The sequence below is a fragment of the Crocodylus siamensis genome, chromosome 3, assembly GCF_052110815.1.
Source record: "Crocodylus siamensis isolate JL-2025a chromosome 3, ASM5211081v1, whole genome shotgun sequence".
In the NCBI taxonomy this organism is placed as follows: Eukaryota; Metazoa; Chordata; order Crocodylia; family Crocodylidae; genus Crocodylus; species Crocodylus siamensis.
This window is the reverse complement of record NC_143397.1, coordinates 182,516,952-182,530,838: the sequence shown is the minus strand read 5'-3', so window position 1 is coordinate 182,530,838 and position 13,887 is coordinate 182,516,952. Positions and strand designations below refer to the sequence as shown.

The 13,887-nt window shown below is 38.4% G+C and overlaps 1 protein-coding gene across 3 annotated transcripts in view; it reads left to right on the top strand.

The window, feature by feature from the left end:
* Positions 1 to 13,887, top strand: part of NOL4 (nucleolar protein 4) — a 291,097-nt gene that overhangs the window by 212,274 nt on the left and 64,936 nt on the right. For 2 of the 3 annotated variants that reach the window (XM_090039912.1, XM_090039914.1), the window contains 2 exons: positions 11,258 to 11,437; positions 12,134 to 12,325. In XM_090039912.1, coding sequence (XP_089896038.1) covers positions 11,258 to 11,437; positions 12,134 to 12,325 — 372 coding nt within the window. The remainder of the gene's footprint in view (positions 1 to 11,257; positions 11,438 to 12,133; positions 12,326 to 13,887) is intronic. The other variant, XM_090039913.1, reaches the window with a different exon arrangement.

The following is a 13,887-nucleotide window of genomic DNA, read 5'->3' as shown; positions in this document are numbered from 1 at the left end:
TGTTAATGCCTAGGATGAACTTGACCAGGGAGCAGAAGCTAGAGGTCACTTCAATGATACTAGAGGAAACTTCTTTACCACTCCTGTGCCCATGAGAAAGCTGCATTCCTAGCTTTCTTTCTTTTATGTCATCTGATGGCCAGCACCGATTTGTAAAATGGCTGTTCAGTACTGAACAGATAATTATGGATAACATGCATGTGATTAACCAATTGGCTTTGTTTTTGCATGAGTCTGTCTCTCAATGTGTTACCGTTGCTGTCTTTTTTCCTCCAATGTGTACTTCTCAAGATGTAAATGATCTGTCAGACTCACATGATCAGAAGAGCAGGAGTGACAGGACTGTCTCCTCTCACCTATTCTGGCATATGACTCTAATGACTGAGCAACACAAACTGAAGGAGGGAGAGCCTAGATTTGTTTCAAAGGATGGAGACAGGTGAGTTGGAGTTCTCTCCTCCACTGCTTCCACCAATTGTTTTTGAATCTCCTCCCTACCCTGCTGTACTTCTGTGCTTCCATAGTGCTCAAAGTGGGAAGGAGAAAGGTGAAGGAACCTTTGTGATGCTGCTATGCAGGCATGCAGTAGGTAAGAGAAGCCAGGATGGATATAGGGAGGGGGAGGAGCTAGGATAAATTAAAAATGAATACACCTAGAAAAGCTTTTCAGAACCAGAATTAAACTGTTCTCTTCTATCTTCTTGCTTTTCAGTTTTAGTTCCTCAATGCATTCTTTGTTCTCTGCACTCGGGGTTTTGTAGTCATAAAATTTAAAGGAAAACAGTACCATACCTCATCCAGTAGCTGTCTGCACTTAATGTGTTAATTAGCTCTGTGATCAGAAACAGGGTTTTGAACAGATATCAGCAAATTCTCAAGCCTCAGAGTCTTTGTCCCTCCCAACAGGGCAGTTTGTCAAGGACAGCCCCTGGCAAGAGGTCAGGGCATCGCTATTATTTTTTCTTTTGGTTTCACTCTTGGTGAAAAAGAAGATATTGGTGACAGTGTTTAAAGTCTTAAATGGGGCGCAGTTACCCCAAAGAGTTGGGTTATTTTATGGCAGGCAAGATAAGCTGTACAATATTTACCTTCCATTCCTGGGATAAAGCTTTCTGGAAGAGATGGCAGAACATATCATTTGATAATCCTTGTCACTGAAATTTCAGTCCTCTTGGAGATCTGCTGAGACCTAACAGCCCAATGAACTTTGGAACACGCTGCTAAAAAGTCAGTTAAGTCTTTGTTTGACTTCGATCCTGTTTGGCTTTGACTTTTTAGTCCCACAAAGGACAGCCTGTCTATAGGCAACAAAATTGGTTTTTGTAATAGCCAATTACAAAAGATGTTTTGAGCACCTTGATTGCAAGTGCCTAGTTTCCTCCACCAATTTACATATAAATCATAATAAAAAAGACCTTTAGGAAGCATGCAGGCCCCCAAAATTATTAAGTCTGCTGTTCTGACTTGTGTTTGGCTTGAATTTGATGGAATAACGCTACTTGCTAATTTTGATGATCAGCCAGAGATTCCTGCTCTTTCAAAATGACTGGGACAGAGTTAAGTGGATAAGTAGGATGTGGACAAACCAAATGAATAGAGATGAGTTGCAGAGAATTCAGACTTGGGAAAAGGTTGGTTAAATTGCTGTTACTAAGCAGATTTGCTGTTAGTTTGGCAGAGATATTCTGTTTCCTCTATCGCTTCACACTGAATCCAGGCTAATTTCTGCGGTTATTTCTATCAGGGAAAAGTGATGTGCCTCAATAATGTGGGTCAGTACCTGTGGGGATAGACCAAGAATACAGTGTCTTTTAGTTAAGAGAAGAAAATGTAGAGAGGAGAGCTCTGTTTCAGAGGGCCTTTCAATTATCTCTTATCTTTCAGTTACCCAGACTTGTATCTATCCTGATAAATCCCTCTGGAATAGAAGTGTCTAAATAATTGAGAGTTTACTGTACTTATTTTTAATAAATATATCTTTTTGTAATAGGTACAAATAGATAATATCATGTAGTCTGGTTAATTAACTTACTGAGAGATGGGGAATAGGTGGTCTTTGGTATAGAACAATCCACTGTTCTCTGACTATTGCAGAAATGCAAGGGATACAGAAATAACTTGTCTGAAGTGGTTCAGAAAAATAAACTCTTCGTTTTCCAGGTATTATAAGAGTTAAGCGAGCAGTTGTCTTTCTGGGCCTCATGCTCTGAACTCATAAAGGGTGTAAAAGAGCCATTTATATTATGATTCCATAAAATACAATTCCTGTTTTATGTGGCTTTTTCATATAAACTGTACTGCAAAGCACTAACCCTTTGAAATAATTAATTTACTGAATCATGTTTATGTAGCATAATGCCATTTTTGCACCTCTTCATTTTCCCACAATGAGCTCCCAGTGACAGGAGCTAGAGAGGACAACTTCTTCTACCATTAGGGGTAAGTTTGTATGAAGGAGCTGAAGAGGCCAGGTGTGGTCTAGCAGATGGAATAGGATGTTCACTTACCAAATATAAAGTTCCAAGTTAATCTGAGCAAGGCAAATTGCAAGTTTAAAAACAATGAAAGTAAATTGTAATTTGGATCCTGAAATGCGTGGAGAGCTATTAGATTTTTTTAAGGATGAGACATTAGACTTTGTACAGTGAGAAAAGGGGGATATTAAAGTTCCATATACAGTGTAGTCTGAAATACTGGGGCATGAAGAGAATATGTGAAGACCATTATGTCACTCAAGGTTGAAGAAAAGGAAGCCACGAAGAACTGTAGTCCAAGAAGAGTCACAGAAGTGGCGACTATGCACAGTGTTGTAGAAATGGGGAAATGCATATTTCCATGTATAAGAGTTGAGAGAAGAGATGGAAAATTTGAGGAAGAGTTGAACTTAAAGTCGCAGGCAAAATAGGCAAATGGGAAAACTAAGTGGAGGGAATCAAATACATTATGCATTATTTTTATTTTCATTGAAGAACAAAAATTCTCCTGTGTTCAAACTCTGCCCATCCTGACAATTAAACTCACAATCTGAATTGTAGAGGCATACAAACTTAGAATTTAGTAAAAGAAGTGAATATTTGAGCCAATGGATAAAATATATTTCATTTGGCTCCCAATACTTGACATTGCTAAAAAAAAATATTTATGACTGAGTTTTTTCTAATATACCTTATGTATTTGATTTTTTCTAGCAAAAAGCACAAAATGTACCCTCACTAATTCATATTATTGTCCTTTCCAAAAACCTTATCATTATAAACATAATTGGATTTTTAAAAACATTGTTTTTCTATCCACTGAAATTTGAAATTTTGAAAAAAAATTATAACAAAATTTTAGAACAAGTTTGCCTGGTTTAAATGCAACTATTGCTATTTCTTTCTTTTCAAAGGAGTGACTTCAAGAACTATACCTTCATAACTGTATTTGGAAAAATGTGTATGGAAGTGCATACCTAATATGCAAGCAATTTTATTGCATTAATTAATTGAGATGCATTCAGTGTGGGGGAGAGATGAGACAGAGATGTGGAGGGAGGAAAGAGATGGAAAGAAAAAAATGAAGTGAGGAAAGCAGAGCAGTATAAAGGGAAAGAAAAGAAGGTGGTATGAGGAAGTAATTTTAAAAAATTATATTTTTATGCACAGTTTGGTTAAAATCAGAATATGGAAAACCAGAATATTTTACCATGTGCATCTGCTGGGAGATAATTACATGACTTGCAACTTCACCTTGCAAGGGTCGGGGTGAGTGGACTGGCATCTTTTACATTTACACAATCAGGAATAGAGAGCTTCCTGGTAAAGTTTGCAGATGACAGAAAACTGGGAGACATAGCAAACACTTTGGAGGACAGGTTAGAATTCAAGAGAATTTGATAAATAGGAGGACCTGTTTTTAGACACAAAAATTTAATTCAACAAAACAAATGTAAGATCCTCAGCCTAAGGAAGAAAAGCCAGCTGCACAAATAGAAAATGGGGGTTAATTGGCTGGGCAGTAGGACTGCCAGGTTATGATAGATCACAGACTGGACAGTAGCCAGCCGTGTGGTGCAGACAAAAAAAGTAATTGGGTCTGCTTTAACAGGAGCATTTTTTATAAGACACAGAAGGTGACAGCAACACTGTTCCCCCAAGCACTGCCAGGAGTGACCAGGAATAACGGGGAAGATTTAGGCTAGATATCAGGAGGCACTACTTCACGGTCAGGGCGGCTAGGGTCTGGAACCAGCTTCCAAGAGAAGTGGTGCTGGCTCCTACCCTGGGGGTCTTTAAGAGGAGGTTAGATGAACACCTTGCTGGGGTTGTTTGACCCCAGTAATCTTTTCTGCCATGGCAGGGGGTCAGACTAGATGATCTACTCGGGTCCCTTCTGACCCTAGAAACTATGAAACACTCTACTCAGCACTGCTGAGTCTCAGCTAAAGTACTGCAAGTAGTTCTGGATTCTACTTTTATGGAGTATGTAGAGAAACTAGAAAGAATCCAGAACCAAGTGACAAAGATGTTGGAGTTTGGAGTCTACAAGGAAAGGTGAGATAGTTATATTTAGTTTGGAGAAAAGCAGATTAAGGTTGGGGATGGGGAGTTCATGATAGCAGTTTTCAAATATTTGAAAGGCTGCCATGACAAAGAGGGAAAACAACTGTTCTCCCTTGCCAAAGAGAGCAGGCCATGAAACAATGGGTTTAAAATGAATCAAAATAGATGCAGATTAAATCTCAGGGAAAAAAATCCTTACTGTCAGAGCAGTAGTACAATGAAACAAGCTGCGCAGGAAGTTAAAGTATCTCCTTCATTGGAGGATTTCAAGAAGCTAGCTAAGCATTTTTCTCCACTGGTTTAGGAATAGAACATTTTGCATTTGTAGAGGGAGTTAGACTAGATGCCCCAGGAGGTCCCTTTCAACCCTACAATTGTGTAATAGGTGGACAGCTGTGAATACTTGAGAATCCCTAAATTCAAGTTTGTGTGCTCTTTCTTTCCAGGTACAATCCAGGTTGTTGATTATGATTAAAGCTGGTTGTTAGTTATGCTGTCATTGCTTATCACTGATCCTATGAATTTGTGCAATGTCTGCAAAAGTCATGACTGCTCAATAACTGCCTGGAGGGCTCTGTGACCTTTTATTTATTTACTGAGAAAAATAAGTGTTTAACCCTTCTGTTGTGAAGATAACCTTCAAAATGTGAACTATATGTAACCATCCCAACTTCACTAATAAACTGGGGGGGGTTTCGGTAGGGTATTTCTGCCTTTATAGAAATATGTGTTTAGGCATGATAGATCAACAAAATCATGTAGCTAAAAATATAACAACTACTTTATGTAAAAATAGAATCCAAAGGGATGTCTGGTATACCAAGCTACCACTCAACCCAGTTACTGGGGCAAAACTGAGTCCTTAAAAAGTGTTCTTCTGAGAGCATTCAGTTAAATTGAATCTCTGCTTTTTTTTAATTTGCAAATTCAGGATTTTTCTTATTTGAGAATACTAACTTGATAATAACCTTTAAAGGCCTAATGACCCAGGTGGATGTGACATCTGGCAGCTTGCTATGAGACAGCCTCTTGCTGTCAACACCTAGGACTGGTTTTCTGGGATTAGTGGCAGCATTTTCTAAATTTAGCCTTACTGCCTACAAAATTCACTCCACTTGGTCATCCCCAAGGCCTTGAGCCTGGCAGACATAGGAACACTATGGAAGATAATAAATTATTGACTCAATTTTCCCCCAAAAAATTACAGTATGGTTTCTATTGACAGCAGCAGTGTTTCTGTATTGCAGTCCATTATGTGTAGCTATATATTAAGTACATTTTTAAAAGGGCTGCTTCAACAATATGCAATTTGCATCTGGGTAATTCTAATACTTTCTTACCTTTGATAGACTTGTTGCCAACTCATGATTTTTATATTACATTTTGCAACATTTGGTGCTTTTCATAAAGCCCTCTTCCTGGAGCCACCTTGTCATGTAAGAAGCTTTGATTCCATTTTCAAAAATACAAGTTTCTAGCTCTTGTGGTTACAGAGAATGGTTTGGATGAGTGAACCCTAAAGGCTCAAAAATAAAAAGGCAAGCAAAAAGTAACCAGATTTTATTTATTTTTATATATATGATTGCTCAATTTTTATCACAAGTTCAGTATTTCTTGGGGGCTCATCTGATGTTGTATGCATTTGGGCAACAGTACTCTTGACTTGAGTGGTCACTGGCCCTTGTCATCATTTGTTCTGCTTGGGTGCAACATGCGTTGATTGTATGTTATGCTGTTTGTTCTCTCCCTCTCTTTCTTTCAGCCCATACATGTCAAACTACCACAATCCCATAACTTATGTCTGATATTCAGAATTTAGGGTAGAAACTAAGAAAAAAAGTGGCTATAAAAATGATGACTTCTTACTCTACCAACCTGTTCCCTGTGTTTATTTAGAATTTTACATTTTTACCTAGCTGTCAAAAGTAAATGATTACTATTTTTAGTTTATACTTCTGCTAACCCTTCATGAAGAGTCAACACAAATGAAATAGCATGATTGCCACAAAAAAAGAAAAGAAAAGAAAAAATTAACAAGCTGCTAAACCCTGCTCTCAGTTTAATTTATGGAATGACTTTGCTTACTTTACTTGTGTTCACAGGCCTAACAGCTCAAAAATCACCTACAACCCTGAGAACTTGGAAGTCATATTGAACCCTGCAATTCTACCCTTACACTTTCTCAGAGTATGATAAAATCTACAGCTTAAATTCAGAAGTTAACATCTTTTTTAGACTGTTTTTTGATGCAAATAGTTGATGGGCTCTATAAAGTGCTTTTAAAAAAAAATAATATTGCAATTTTTGGAGGGAGATATTTGGCCTAAATTTTAATTTCCATCAAGAAAAGGAAATTCTCAGTTCAGGTTTATGATTTATAATCTCCTTGCTCAGTACAAACATACACACGTGCTGTATTTTTAAAAATCAATATTAATATGATTAAATTGTTGCACTTCATAGTCTTACTGAATTTAGTTAAAGAGAGGGTATGTCTACACACAATGCTCTGAGGACAGTAGACTATTTCTACTGCATATTAGTGCAGTGGGCAAAACCCATGTTAATGTGCTAATGTGCATTAGAATTAGTCTACTGTGCATTAGCATCGCCAAAAAAGCATGCGCCGGCACTAATGCACAGTAGGACCAATTATGGTGCTTTAAGTTAATACCTGTAATTACAGGTACTAAACTTAATGAGCCATAATTACAGCACATTAATTAATGCATAGACACACCCAGAATGACTCCAATGCATGAAGTTAAGTATATGCATTTGCAGAATGAGGGCTTTAGACTGTAAACTCTTCATGTAGCAACCATCTCTTCCTATGTGTTTAAGCATTGCTTAGTGCAATGAATGCATTCTTAATCATGTTGAAGCCCTGTGGGCATTACCCACAGTACTATAGCTATGTATTAGTATAATAATAATTAAATAGAGGAACACAGTAATGCCCACCTTCCAACCTATATCATATCTCCAACTGCATATTGCTTCAGAAGTTATTAAAATATGAAAAAATTGTGACAGTAACCAGTTTCTATGCCCAGTTTTTATCCTAAATAACAGCTCTATGCTGGGATTGTCTTCAGGATCAGGAGAAAGGAATTATCCCCCAAGGCTACCTAGAAGCAGCAGTAGTCCTTGAGACTCCTCACGTTTCTTATCTATGTGCTAAAACAATGCTTTTCAACCAGAGTGCTGTGAGATTGTTTTAAGGGCATGATGGGGCACCATGCACTATTAGCACTGCTAGATATGCAAACACCTATACACAAATCACAGGATAAACCCAGTGATATCAAATAGGAATCCGGAGTGTCAAAAAGATTCTGACCTGTTGTGGTCTTTCTGAGTGAGTTCTTTGCAACAGAAGAATCGGTCTACTATTTTTCTGTAGTCAAAAAAATGAGTGAAAGCTAAGAGCTGGAATTTTCCAGGTAACAAGGTTGTGAACCACCGACATGCTAGGGAATCTTCAGAGTGAGAGTTCAGTCTGTTTTGTCCCTACACCCCAAATCCCTTTGCATGAATAGCACAGGAAACCTACAGGGAGCTCTCCATGGTGCTCTTTGATCTCTGTTTACAGGCTCTAGAAGCTTGGCCCTACAAAGCAAACAGCACTAGCGCTCGTTATAGTGATCTCTGCAGCAAGATTGTCACATTTGCATGGTGGTCTCTGCGGTTGTGGAAGGATTTTCTTCACACTGTGGAGATCTCATAACTCCATGAATTATTATTTACATGTGACTGCTTTTAGGATAATCGCGTTCATATTCAGTACAGTATTTACCTGGCAGGTCACAGACACCCAAGTTAGATAGTGTTGCTTGCACATGTTAAAGTCTTATGTGGCTTTTGACACAGTTTTGTCTGTCATCTTTGCCAAGGTAAGATTATATTTCTCTCGGGGCCTGATTCTGTGGTTAGTTCAGCACTTTCTCTGAACAGGAGTCAATCTATGAACAGGAGTCCTGCACTGGAACAGGTCCTTACCCATCACTGGCTCTTGCAGGTCCTTGTTTTGCCATCATAATCAGTCTTGGGCCCTCTGACTCACAGGGAACACTAGCAAACCTGCTTTGCCCCATGTAGGTTAACTAGGAGGAGTACTGCTGAGCTTCCTTCTCTGCTGAGTGTCATGGACAGGAGGTTGGTTTTCTGTTGCCTTATCTGTTGTTCCTCCTAGCCTTCCTCTGTGTTGCCTACAGCCACCACAGGGAGACTCGTTAAAATTTAGGGGAGCTGAGAGTCCAGGAGAAGGAGAGGGACTGTAAAAACCATCACTGAGGGCAGGAAAGCCAGAGTGAGCAGGACACAAAGGTTCTAAAAAGAAGACTGAGAGACCGGATGGGAGGATTAGAGGATTTGTTCTGTAGGACTCTGAAACCCTATAGTTTACCCCAAATCTAGAGTATACAAGGCAAAAAGGGAGTAGGAATTAGAAACAGAGCGTGAACATCTAAAAGAACATGGGCCGGCAGTGTGGGGAGGCAGTAAGGAAGGCCAACTGTACCTTGGCATGCATCCATAGATACATCTTGAGCAGGTCCAAGGAGGTGATCTTCCCCCTCTATGCAGCACTGACCAGGCTGCAGCTGGAGTACTGCATCCAGTTCTGGGCACCACACTTCAAGAGGGATGTCGACAGCATGGACAGGGTCCAGAGGAGGGCCACTCGCATGATCAGGGGACAGCAGGGCAGGCCCTATGAGGACAAGCTGCGGGACCTGAACCTGTTCAGCCTCCAAAAGAGAAGGCTGAGGGGGGATCTTGTGGCCTGTTATAAACTAGTCAGGGGGGATCAGCAGGCATTGGGGAAGTCAGTGTTTCCCCGAGCACTGCCAGGAGTGACCAGGAATAACGGTCACAATCTGGCAGAGGGTAGGTTTAGGTTAGATATCAGGAGGTGCTACTTCACGGTCAGGGCGGCTAGGGTCTGGAACCAGCTTCCAAGAGAAGTGGTGCAGGCTCCTACCCTGGGGGTGTTTAAGAGGAGGTTAGATGAACATCTTGCTGGGGTCATTTGACCCCAGTATTCTTTCCTGCCATGGCAGGGGGTCAGACTACATGATCTGCTCAGGTCCCTTCCGACCCTAGAAACTATGAAACTAAGATACTCAAGGAAATGAAAGAGACAGTTGCAAAAATAATATAGGAAATAAAAGAAACAAGGCAAAGAGAAGAAAATGAGAATAAAGGGAGAGGAAGAGAGGAATAAAGACAATGGAGAAAGAAAGAAAAGCCAAGAAAGGAGCTGTTAAAACTGCCTTTTTATATTGGTTTTCGTGCCTAGATTTTCCCATGTCCATACTATGGTTCAGCTATATGATGATATCACAATAAATTGCCCCTGTCTGCAAGATACAGGGTAGGTGCCATATATTCCATTATGTAAGTGGGGAGAGGGCCAATAAGGTAATCTCTGCAGCTCCCTAAATCTGGATCAGGCATCATAATTGTAGGCACTGGTTTGAAAATATGACCCTTTTTGTTTTGGGCTTTGTCCTCATTTTTGTGAAATGTTTAGATATTCCATTGTATAAAAAACCTTAGAAATGTGTATGCTGATCTGTTGAGAACCATCTTATAGGATTTGATTCAAAGCTGTCTGAAATTAATGGACTTCAGCATGCTTTGGAGTAGGCCTATAAAATTATGTAAATAAAAAAAAAGGGGGAAATGGAGATGTTGCAGATCAAATTGAGATCTAAATAACAGTAATAACTTCATTAGAGCAGTTTCAGATTTTCATTTATGTAGCAAAGAACAGAATATGGTTGTGTACTTTTGTCTTTAGGTGGCCTTTTCTGTTACTATTTTTGCACACCATGGTTTTCAGTACAGAGTATATGCACAGAGTAACTATCCAACTAAAATCTGATACCATTATGGAAAACCTACAATATTTGACTGACTTAGTAGCTGCCAAGTTTTTTGACACTCTGAGTGAATAATTGTGTAATGAATGCTCATCTGTGATTTATCCAAAATAAAAAGGCTTCTGCTCAGGGAAAAATTCTGAATACGGATATGTGAATTCTTACTTCTGAAATTCTGAATACTGTTATGTGAAAAGAACTTCAAGGATGAAACAGAGATGTGTATGTTTGTTACTATTATGAATGCCTATTAGAATTCAAATCTGTTTGAATTAATAGAAATGAAAACAATAGCATTATTATCTTTATATTTATGAACAACTTACTAAAGCTCTAGGCAATAAAGATTTATGCTGATGAATGAACATCACTCCCTCTCCCTGACTTCTGGCCTACCTTAAAGTATGTCATTTTCATTTAGTTCGTATGCAAGTCTTCAGGAATTTATTTACACTTCAGCTGATGTAACAGAGCTAATCTGGAACAGTCTTAAATTAACAGTTCAAACCAAGACTTCAGCAAACATTTCATCTGGAATTTAAATATCACAGGAGAGGCATATATACACTGATTTACTTGACTTCATCTTATATGGCTGCTTTCAGGTTTTGAAATGGTAAGATCATGGAAAAGTCCCCCTTTATGGTGAACTTTTATGCCAGGGCTGGATAAATCATTTTATGCAATAAATTACGGAGTTTGTTCTATACATCATTCACCAGCATGCTAGTTTAAGAAGGACTGTATTTGACAAAAGGAGCAGATTTGATCACCTGGTGCAGTTATCTTCTTTTAAAAAAAAAATCAATTTCTCTTTTTTATTCTCAGTCCCCAGCACATAGTTACTCCAGTTACGACTCTGGCAAGAATGAAAGTGTAGACAGAGGTGCTGAAGATCTGTCTCTCAACCGAGGAGATGAGGATGAGGATGACCATGATGAACAGGAAGATGCTGAGAAAGTTAATGAATCTGATGGGGTAGAAGCTGAGCGACTGAAAGCTTTTAATGTAAGTCCCATAGCACTTACTGCCTTGGTTAACTTTACTATTTTCCTCTTGTCTTGTTGTTCATGGATTTGGCAATATTAGAGGCACATTGATTTACAGAAGGATTTTTTTAAAGCACATTAAACTTATTATTTGTCTTGCCAACAAATACCAGTTTTACTGTGTTCTATTTAGAACTTTAAGGCAAAATGCCATCTTTATCAGTGAGGAAAACCTAACTGTGTTTTGTGTATGTATGTATGCGTGCATGTTGGCCCAATGGATGGAAAGGGGTTGCAGCTAGTTTATCTTAAGAGCAGTCTAGTGGTCAGCTATTTTCTGTTGCATTCCCAAGATATGTAATTATGCATGATAACATGAGCAATTGTTCAAGGTGGGGAAATAGTCAGATAAAGTTCAACAAACAATATAGCAATCATAGCTTATTGTTAATGGCAAGTTTTGAAATAGGCACCACTTAATCTATTGTGATTCATCTCACAATTTCTACACACTATAGTTTATTCTTTTCTTGCCTTTTTATCAACACTAAAAAGTCCTTTAAAGAGTTGTCTGCTTAACATTTCTGGCTTCCCATTACCAAGCTCTTCAGTACATAGAAAAAAGTGTCTTCCTATCAGTATTCAAGACAGGAAACTAGGAAGAGAAGAGAGCAGCCCTCCAAACCCTTCTCCTCTGTCTCCCTCTTGCCAACAGATGTTTGTCAGGCTGTTTGTAGATGAAAACTTGGACCGAATGGTCCCAATCTCTAAGCAGCCCAAAGAAAAGATCCAGGCTATCATTGACTCATGCAGGCGACAATTCCCTGAGTATCAAGAGCGTGCCAGAAAACGCATACGTACTTACCTCAAGTCCTGCAGGCGGATGAAAAGAAGTGGTTTTGAGATGGTGAGTTTTGATTTAAAACCCAGCCCTAGTTTCCATCAAAACCCCATATGTAAATCCATGACACTATTTTGTTTTCATCTTAGTGTCTTTTTATTTATTTATTTATTTGGTAATGTCAGGTCAGAGGTTTCTTCCCCCTCACACACCTTCCATCTTTCCTGAATTTATTCCCTTTGTTCACTAATTTAAAATATCTTGACAGTTTGCAGGTTTGTCTGGCACAAATCCATAGGAAATTAAGATTTGAGCATAATTTGAAGAGAGAATTGGGAAGCCTATTATCTCATTCATATATTTTTCAACACCCTTAGAGAAGCTAGTAATTTAGTGAAAGCTTCTGCTGATGTGGACTTTCTCTGGAACTCTTCTGCTAACACTTTTTTGGTGAGATCTATGGAAACAGGGAATGGAATCCATCAGGGTAGTAAAGTATCCATGGTATCGTCCATGTAGAAACACATTGTGGAAGCCTAGAGGCTGGAAAAGTGAAAGAATTAAGGAAGCGTTTAGGGAAAAAAAAAGATGACCAATGCATTGGTTGTGGCTTTAAGTTTTAGGTTTTTGGTTTTGTTTTTTTTATTTAGCAGTCAGTTAAAGAAAACTTATTAATCTCTTCTTTTGAGTTGATAACCATTATAAAACATACCTGGCAGATTTTACATTTCTGTCATTCCCATAATTGATTCTTCATAATTTATTCACACACCATGACACTATGTTAGTATATTAAACAGGTAGCCTTTTTTTAAACAATGCATGTCCTTGACCTGATGTATTGCATAAAAATGGTAATGACTAGATCTCACAGACTCAATTCGTCAACTTCAGAATTTTCAAACAATTTTGAAATTTAAAAAAGCCAGAAAAGTCACCAGCAAACGTAATAGTGATATATGCTATGTTTGATTTATCTCTTTTCCCTCTGGATAAAAGTAAAATCACTTCATCATTATAAACAAATATTTGCCTATCAAGTGTCTATGTTATTATAAAACAAATCATCCAAAAACCCATCCACATATCGAAAGTCTGGGGATGTTTTTAACTTTATTCTTGTCTTTTTTTGCTTTCTCTTTCTCTTTCTTTTCCTTCAGTTTGTGTGTAGTTCTGATGGCATTCATATGTTGATTTAGCTGACAGCTTTAAAAACAAAGTATTAGATTTGTTTGTGGGGTAAGACTACTGTTCTGTGACACAAAATATAGAGGAAGAAACATTTCTTCTTTGTACATTTCATAATTCTAACTTACCATGCTGTTTTGTTTGGAACACTGGGTAAATGTTATTTGCAAACAATGGAAACTCAGATGAGGAGAAACAGGTAGAATAAAGGACAAACAGATAGAATAAAGGGCATATGTACAGATAAAAGTGCTGAAGCCTGACTGACTGTTGTGTCAAGTTGTGTAGTCATCCAGCAAAAAAGATGGACGAAAAAGAATGAACTGTTTTTTTCCAATATAGCATACAGCATATGTTCACATCCATTCCCACTGGATGAAAATAATTCAACAGTAGTAGATTTAATATGTGCCAAGTGATACTAGTAACTGTCTCCATTG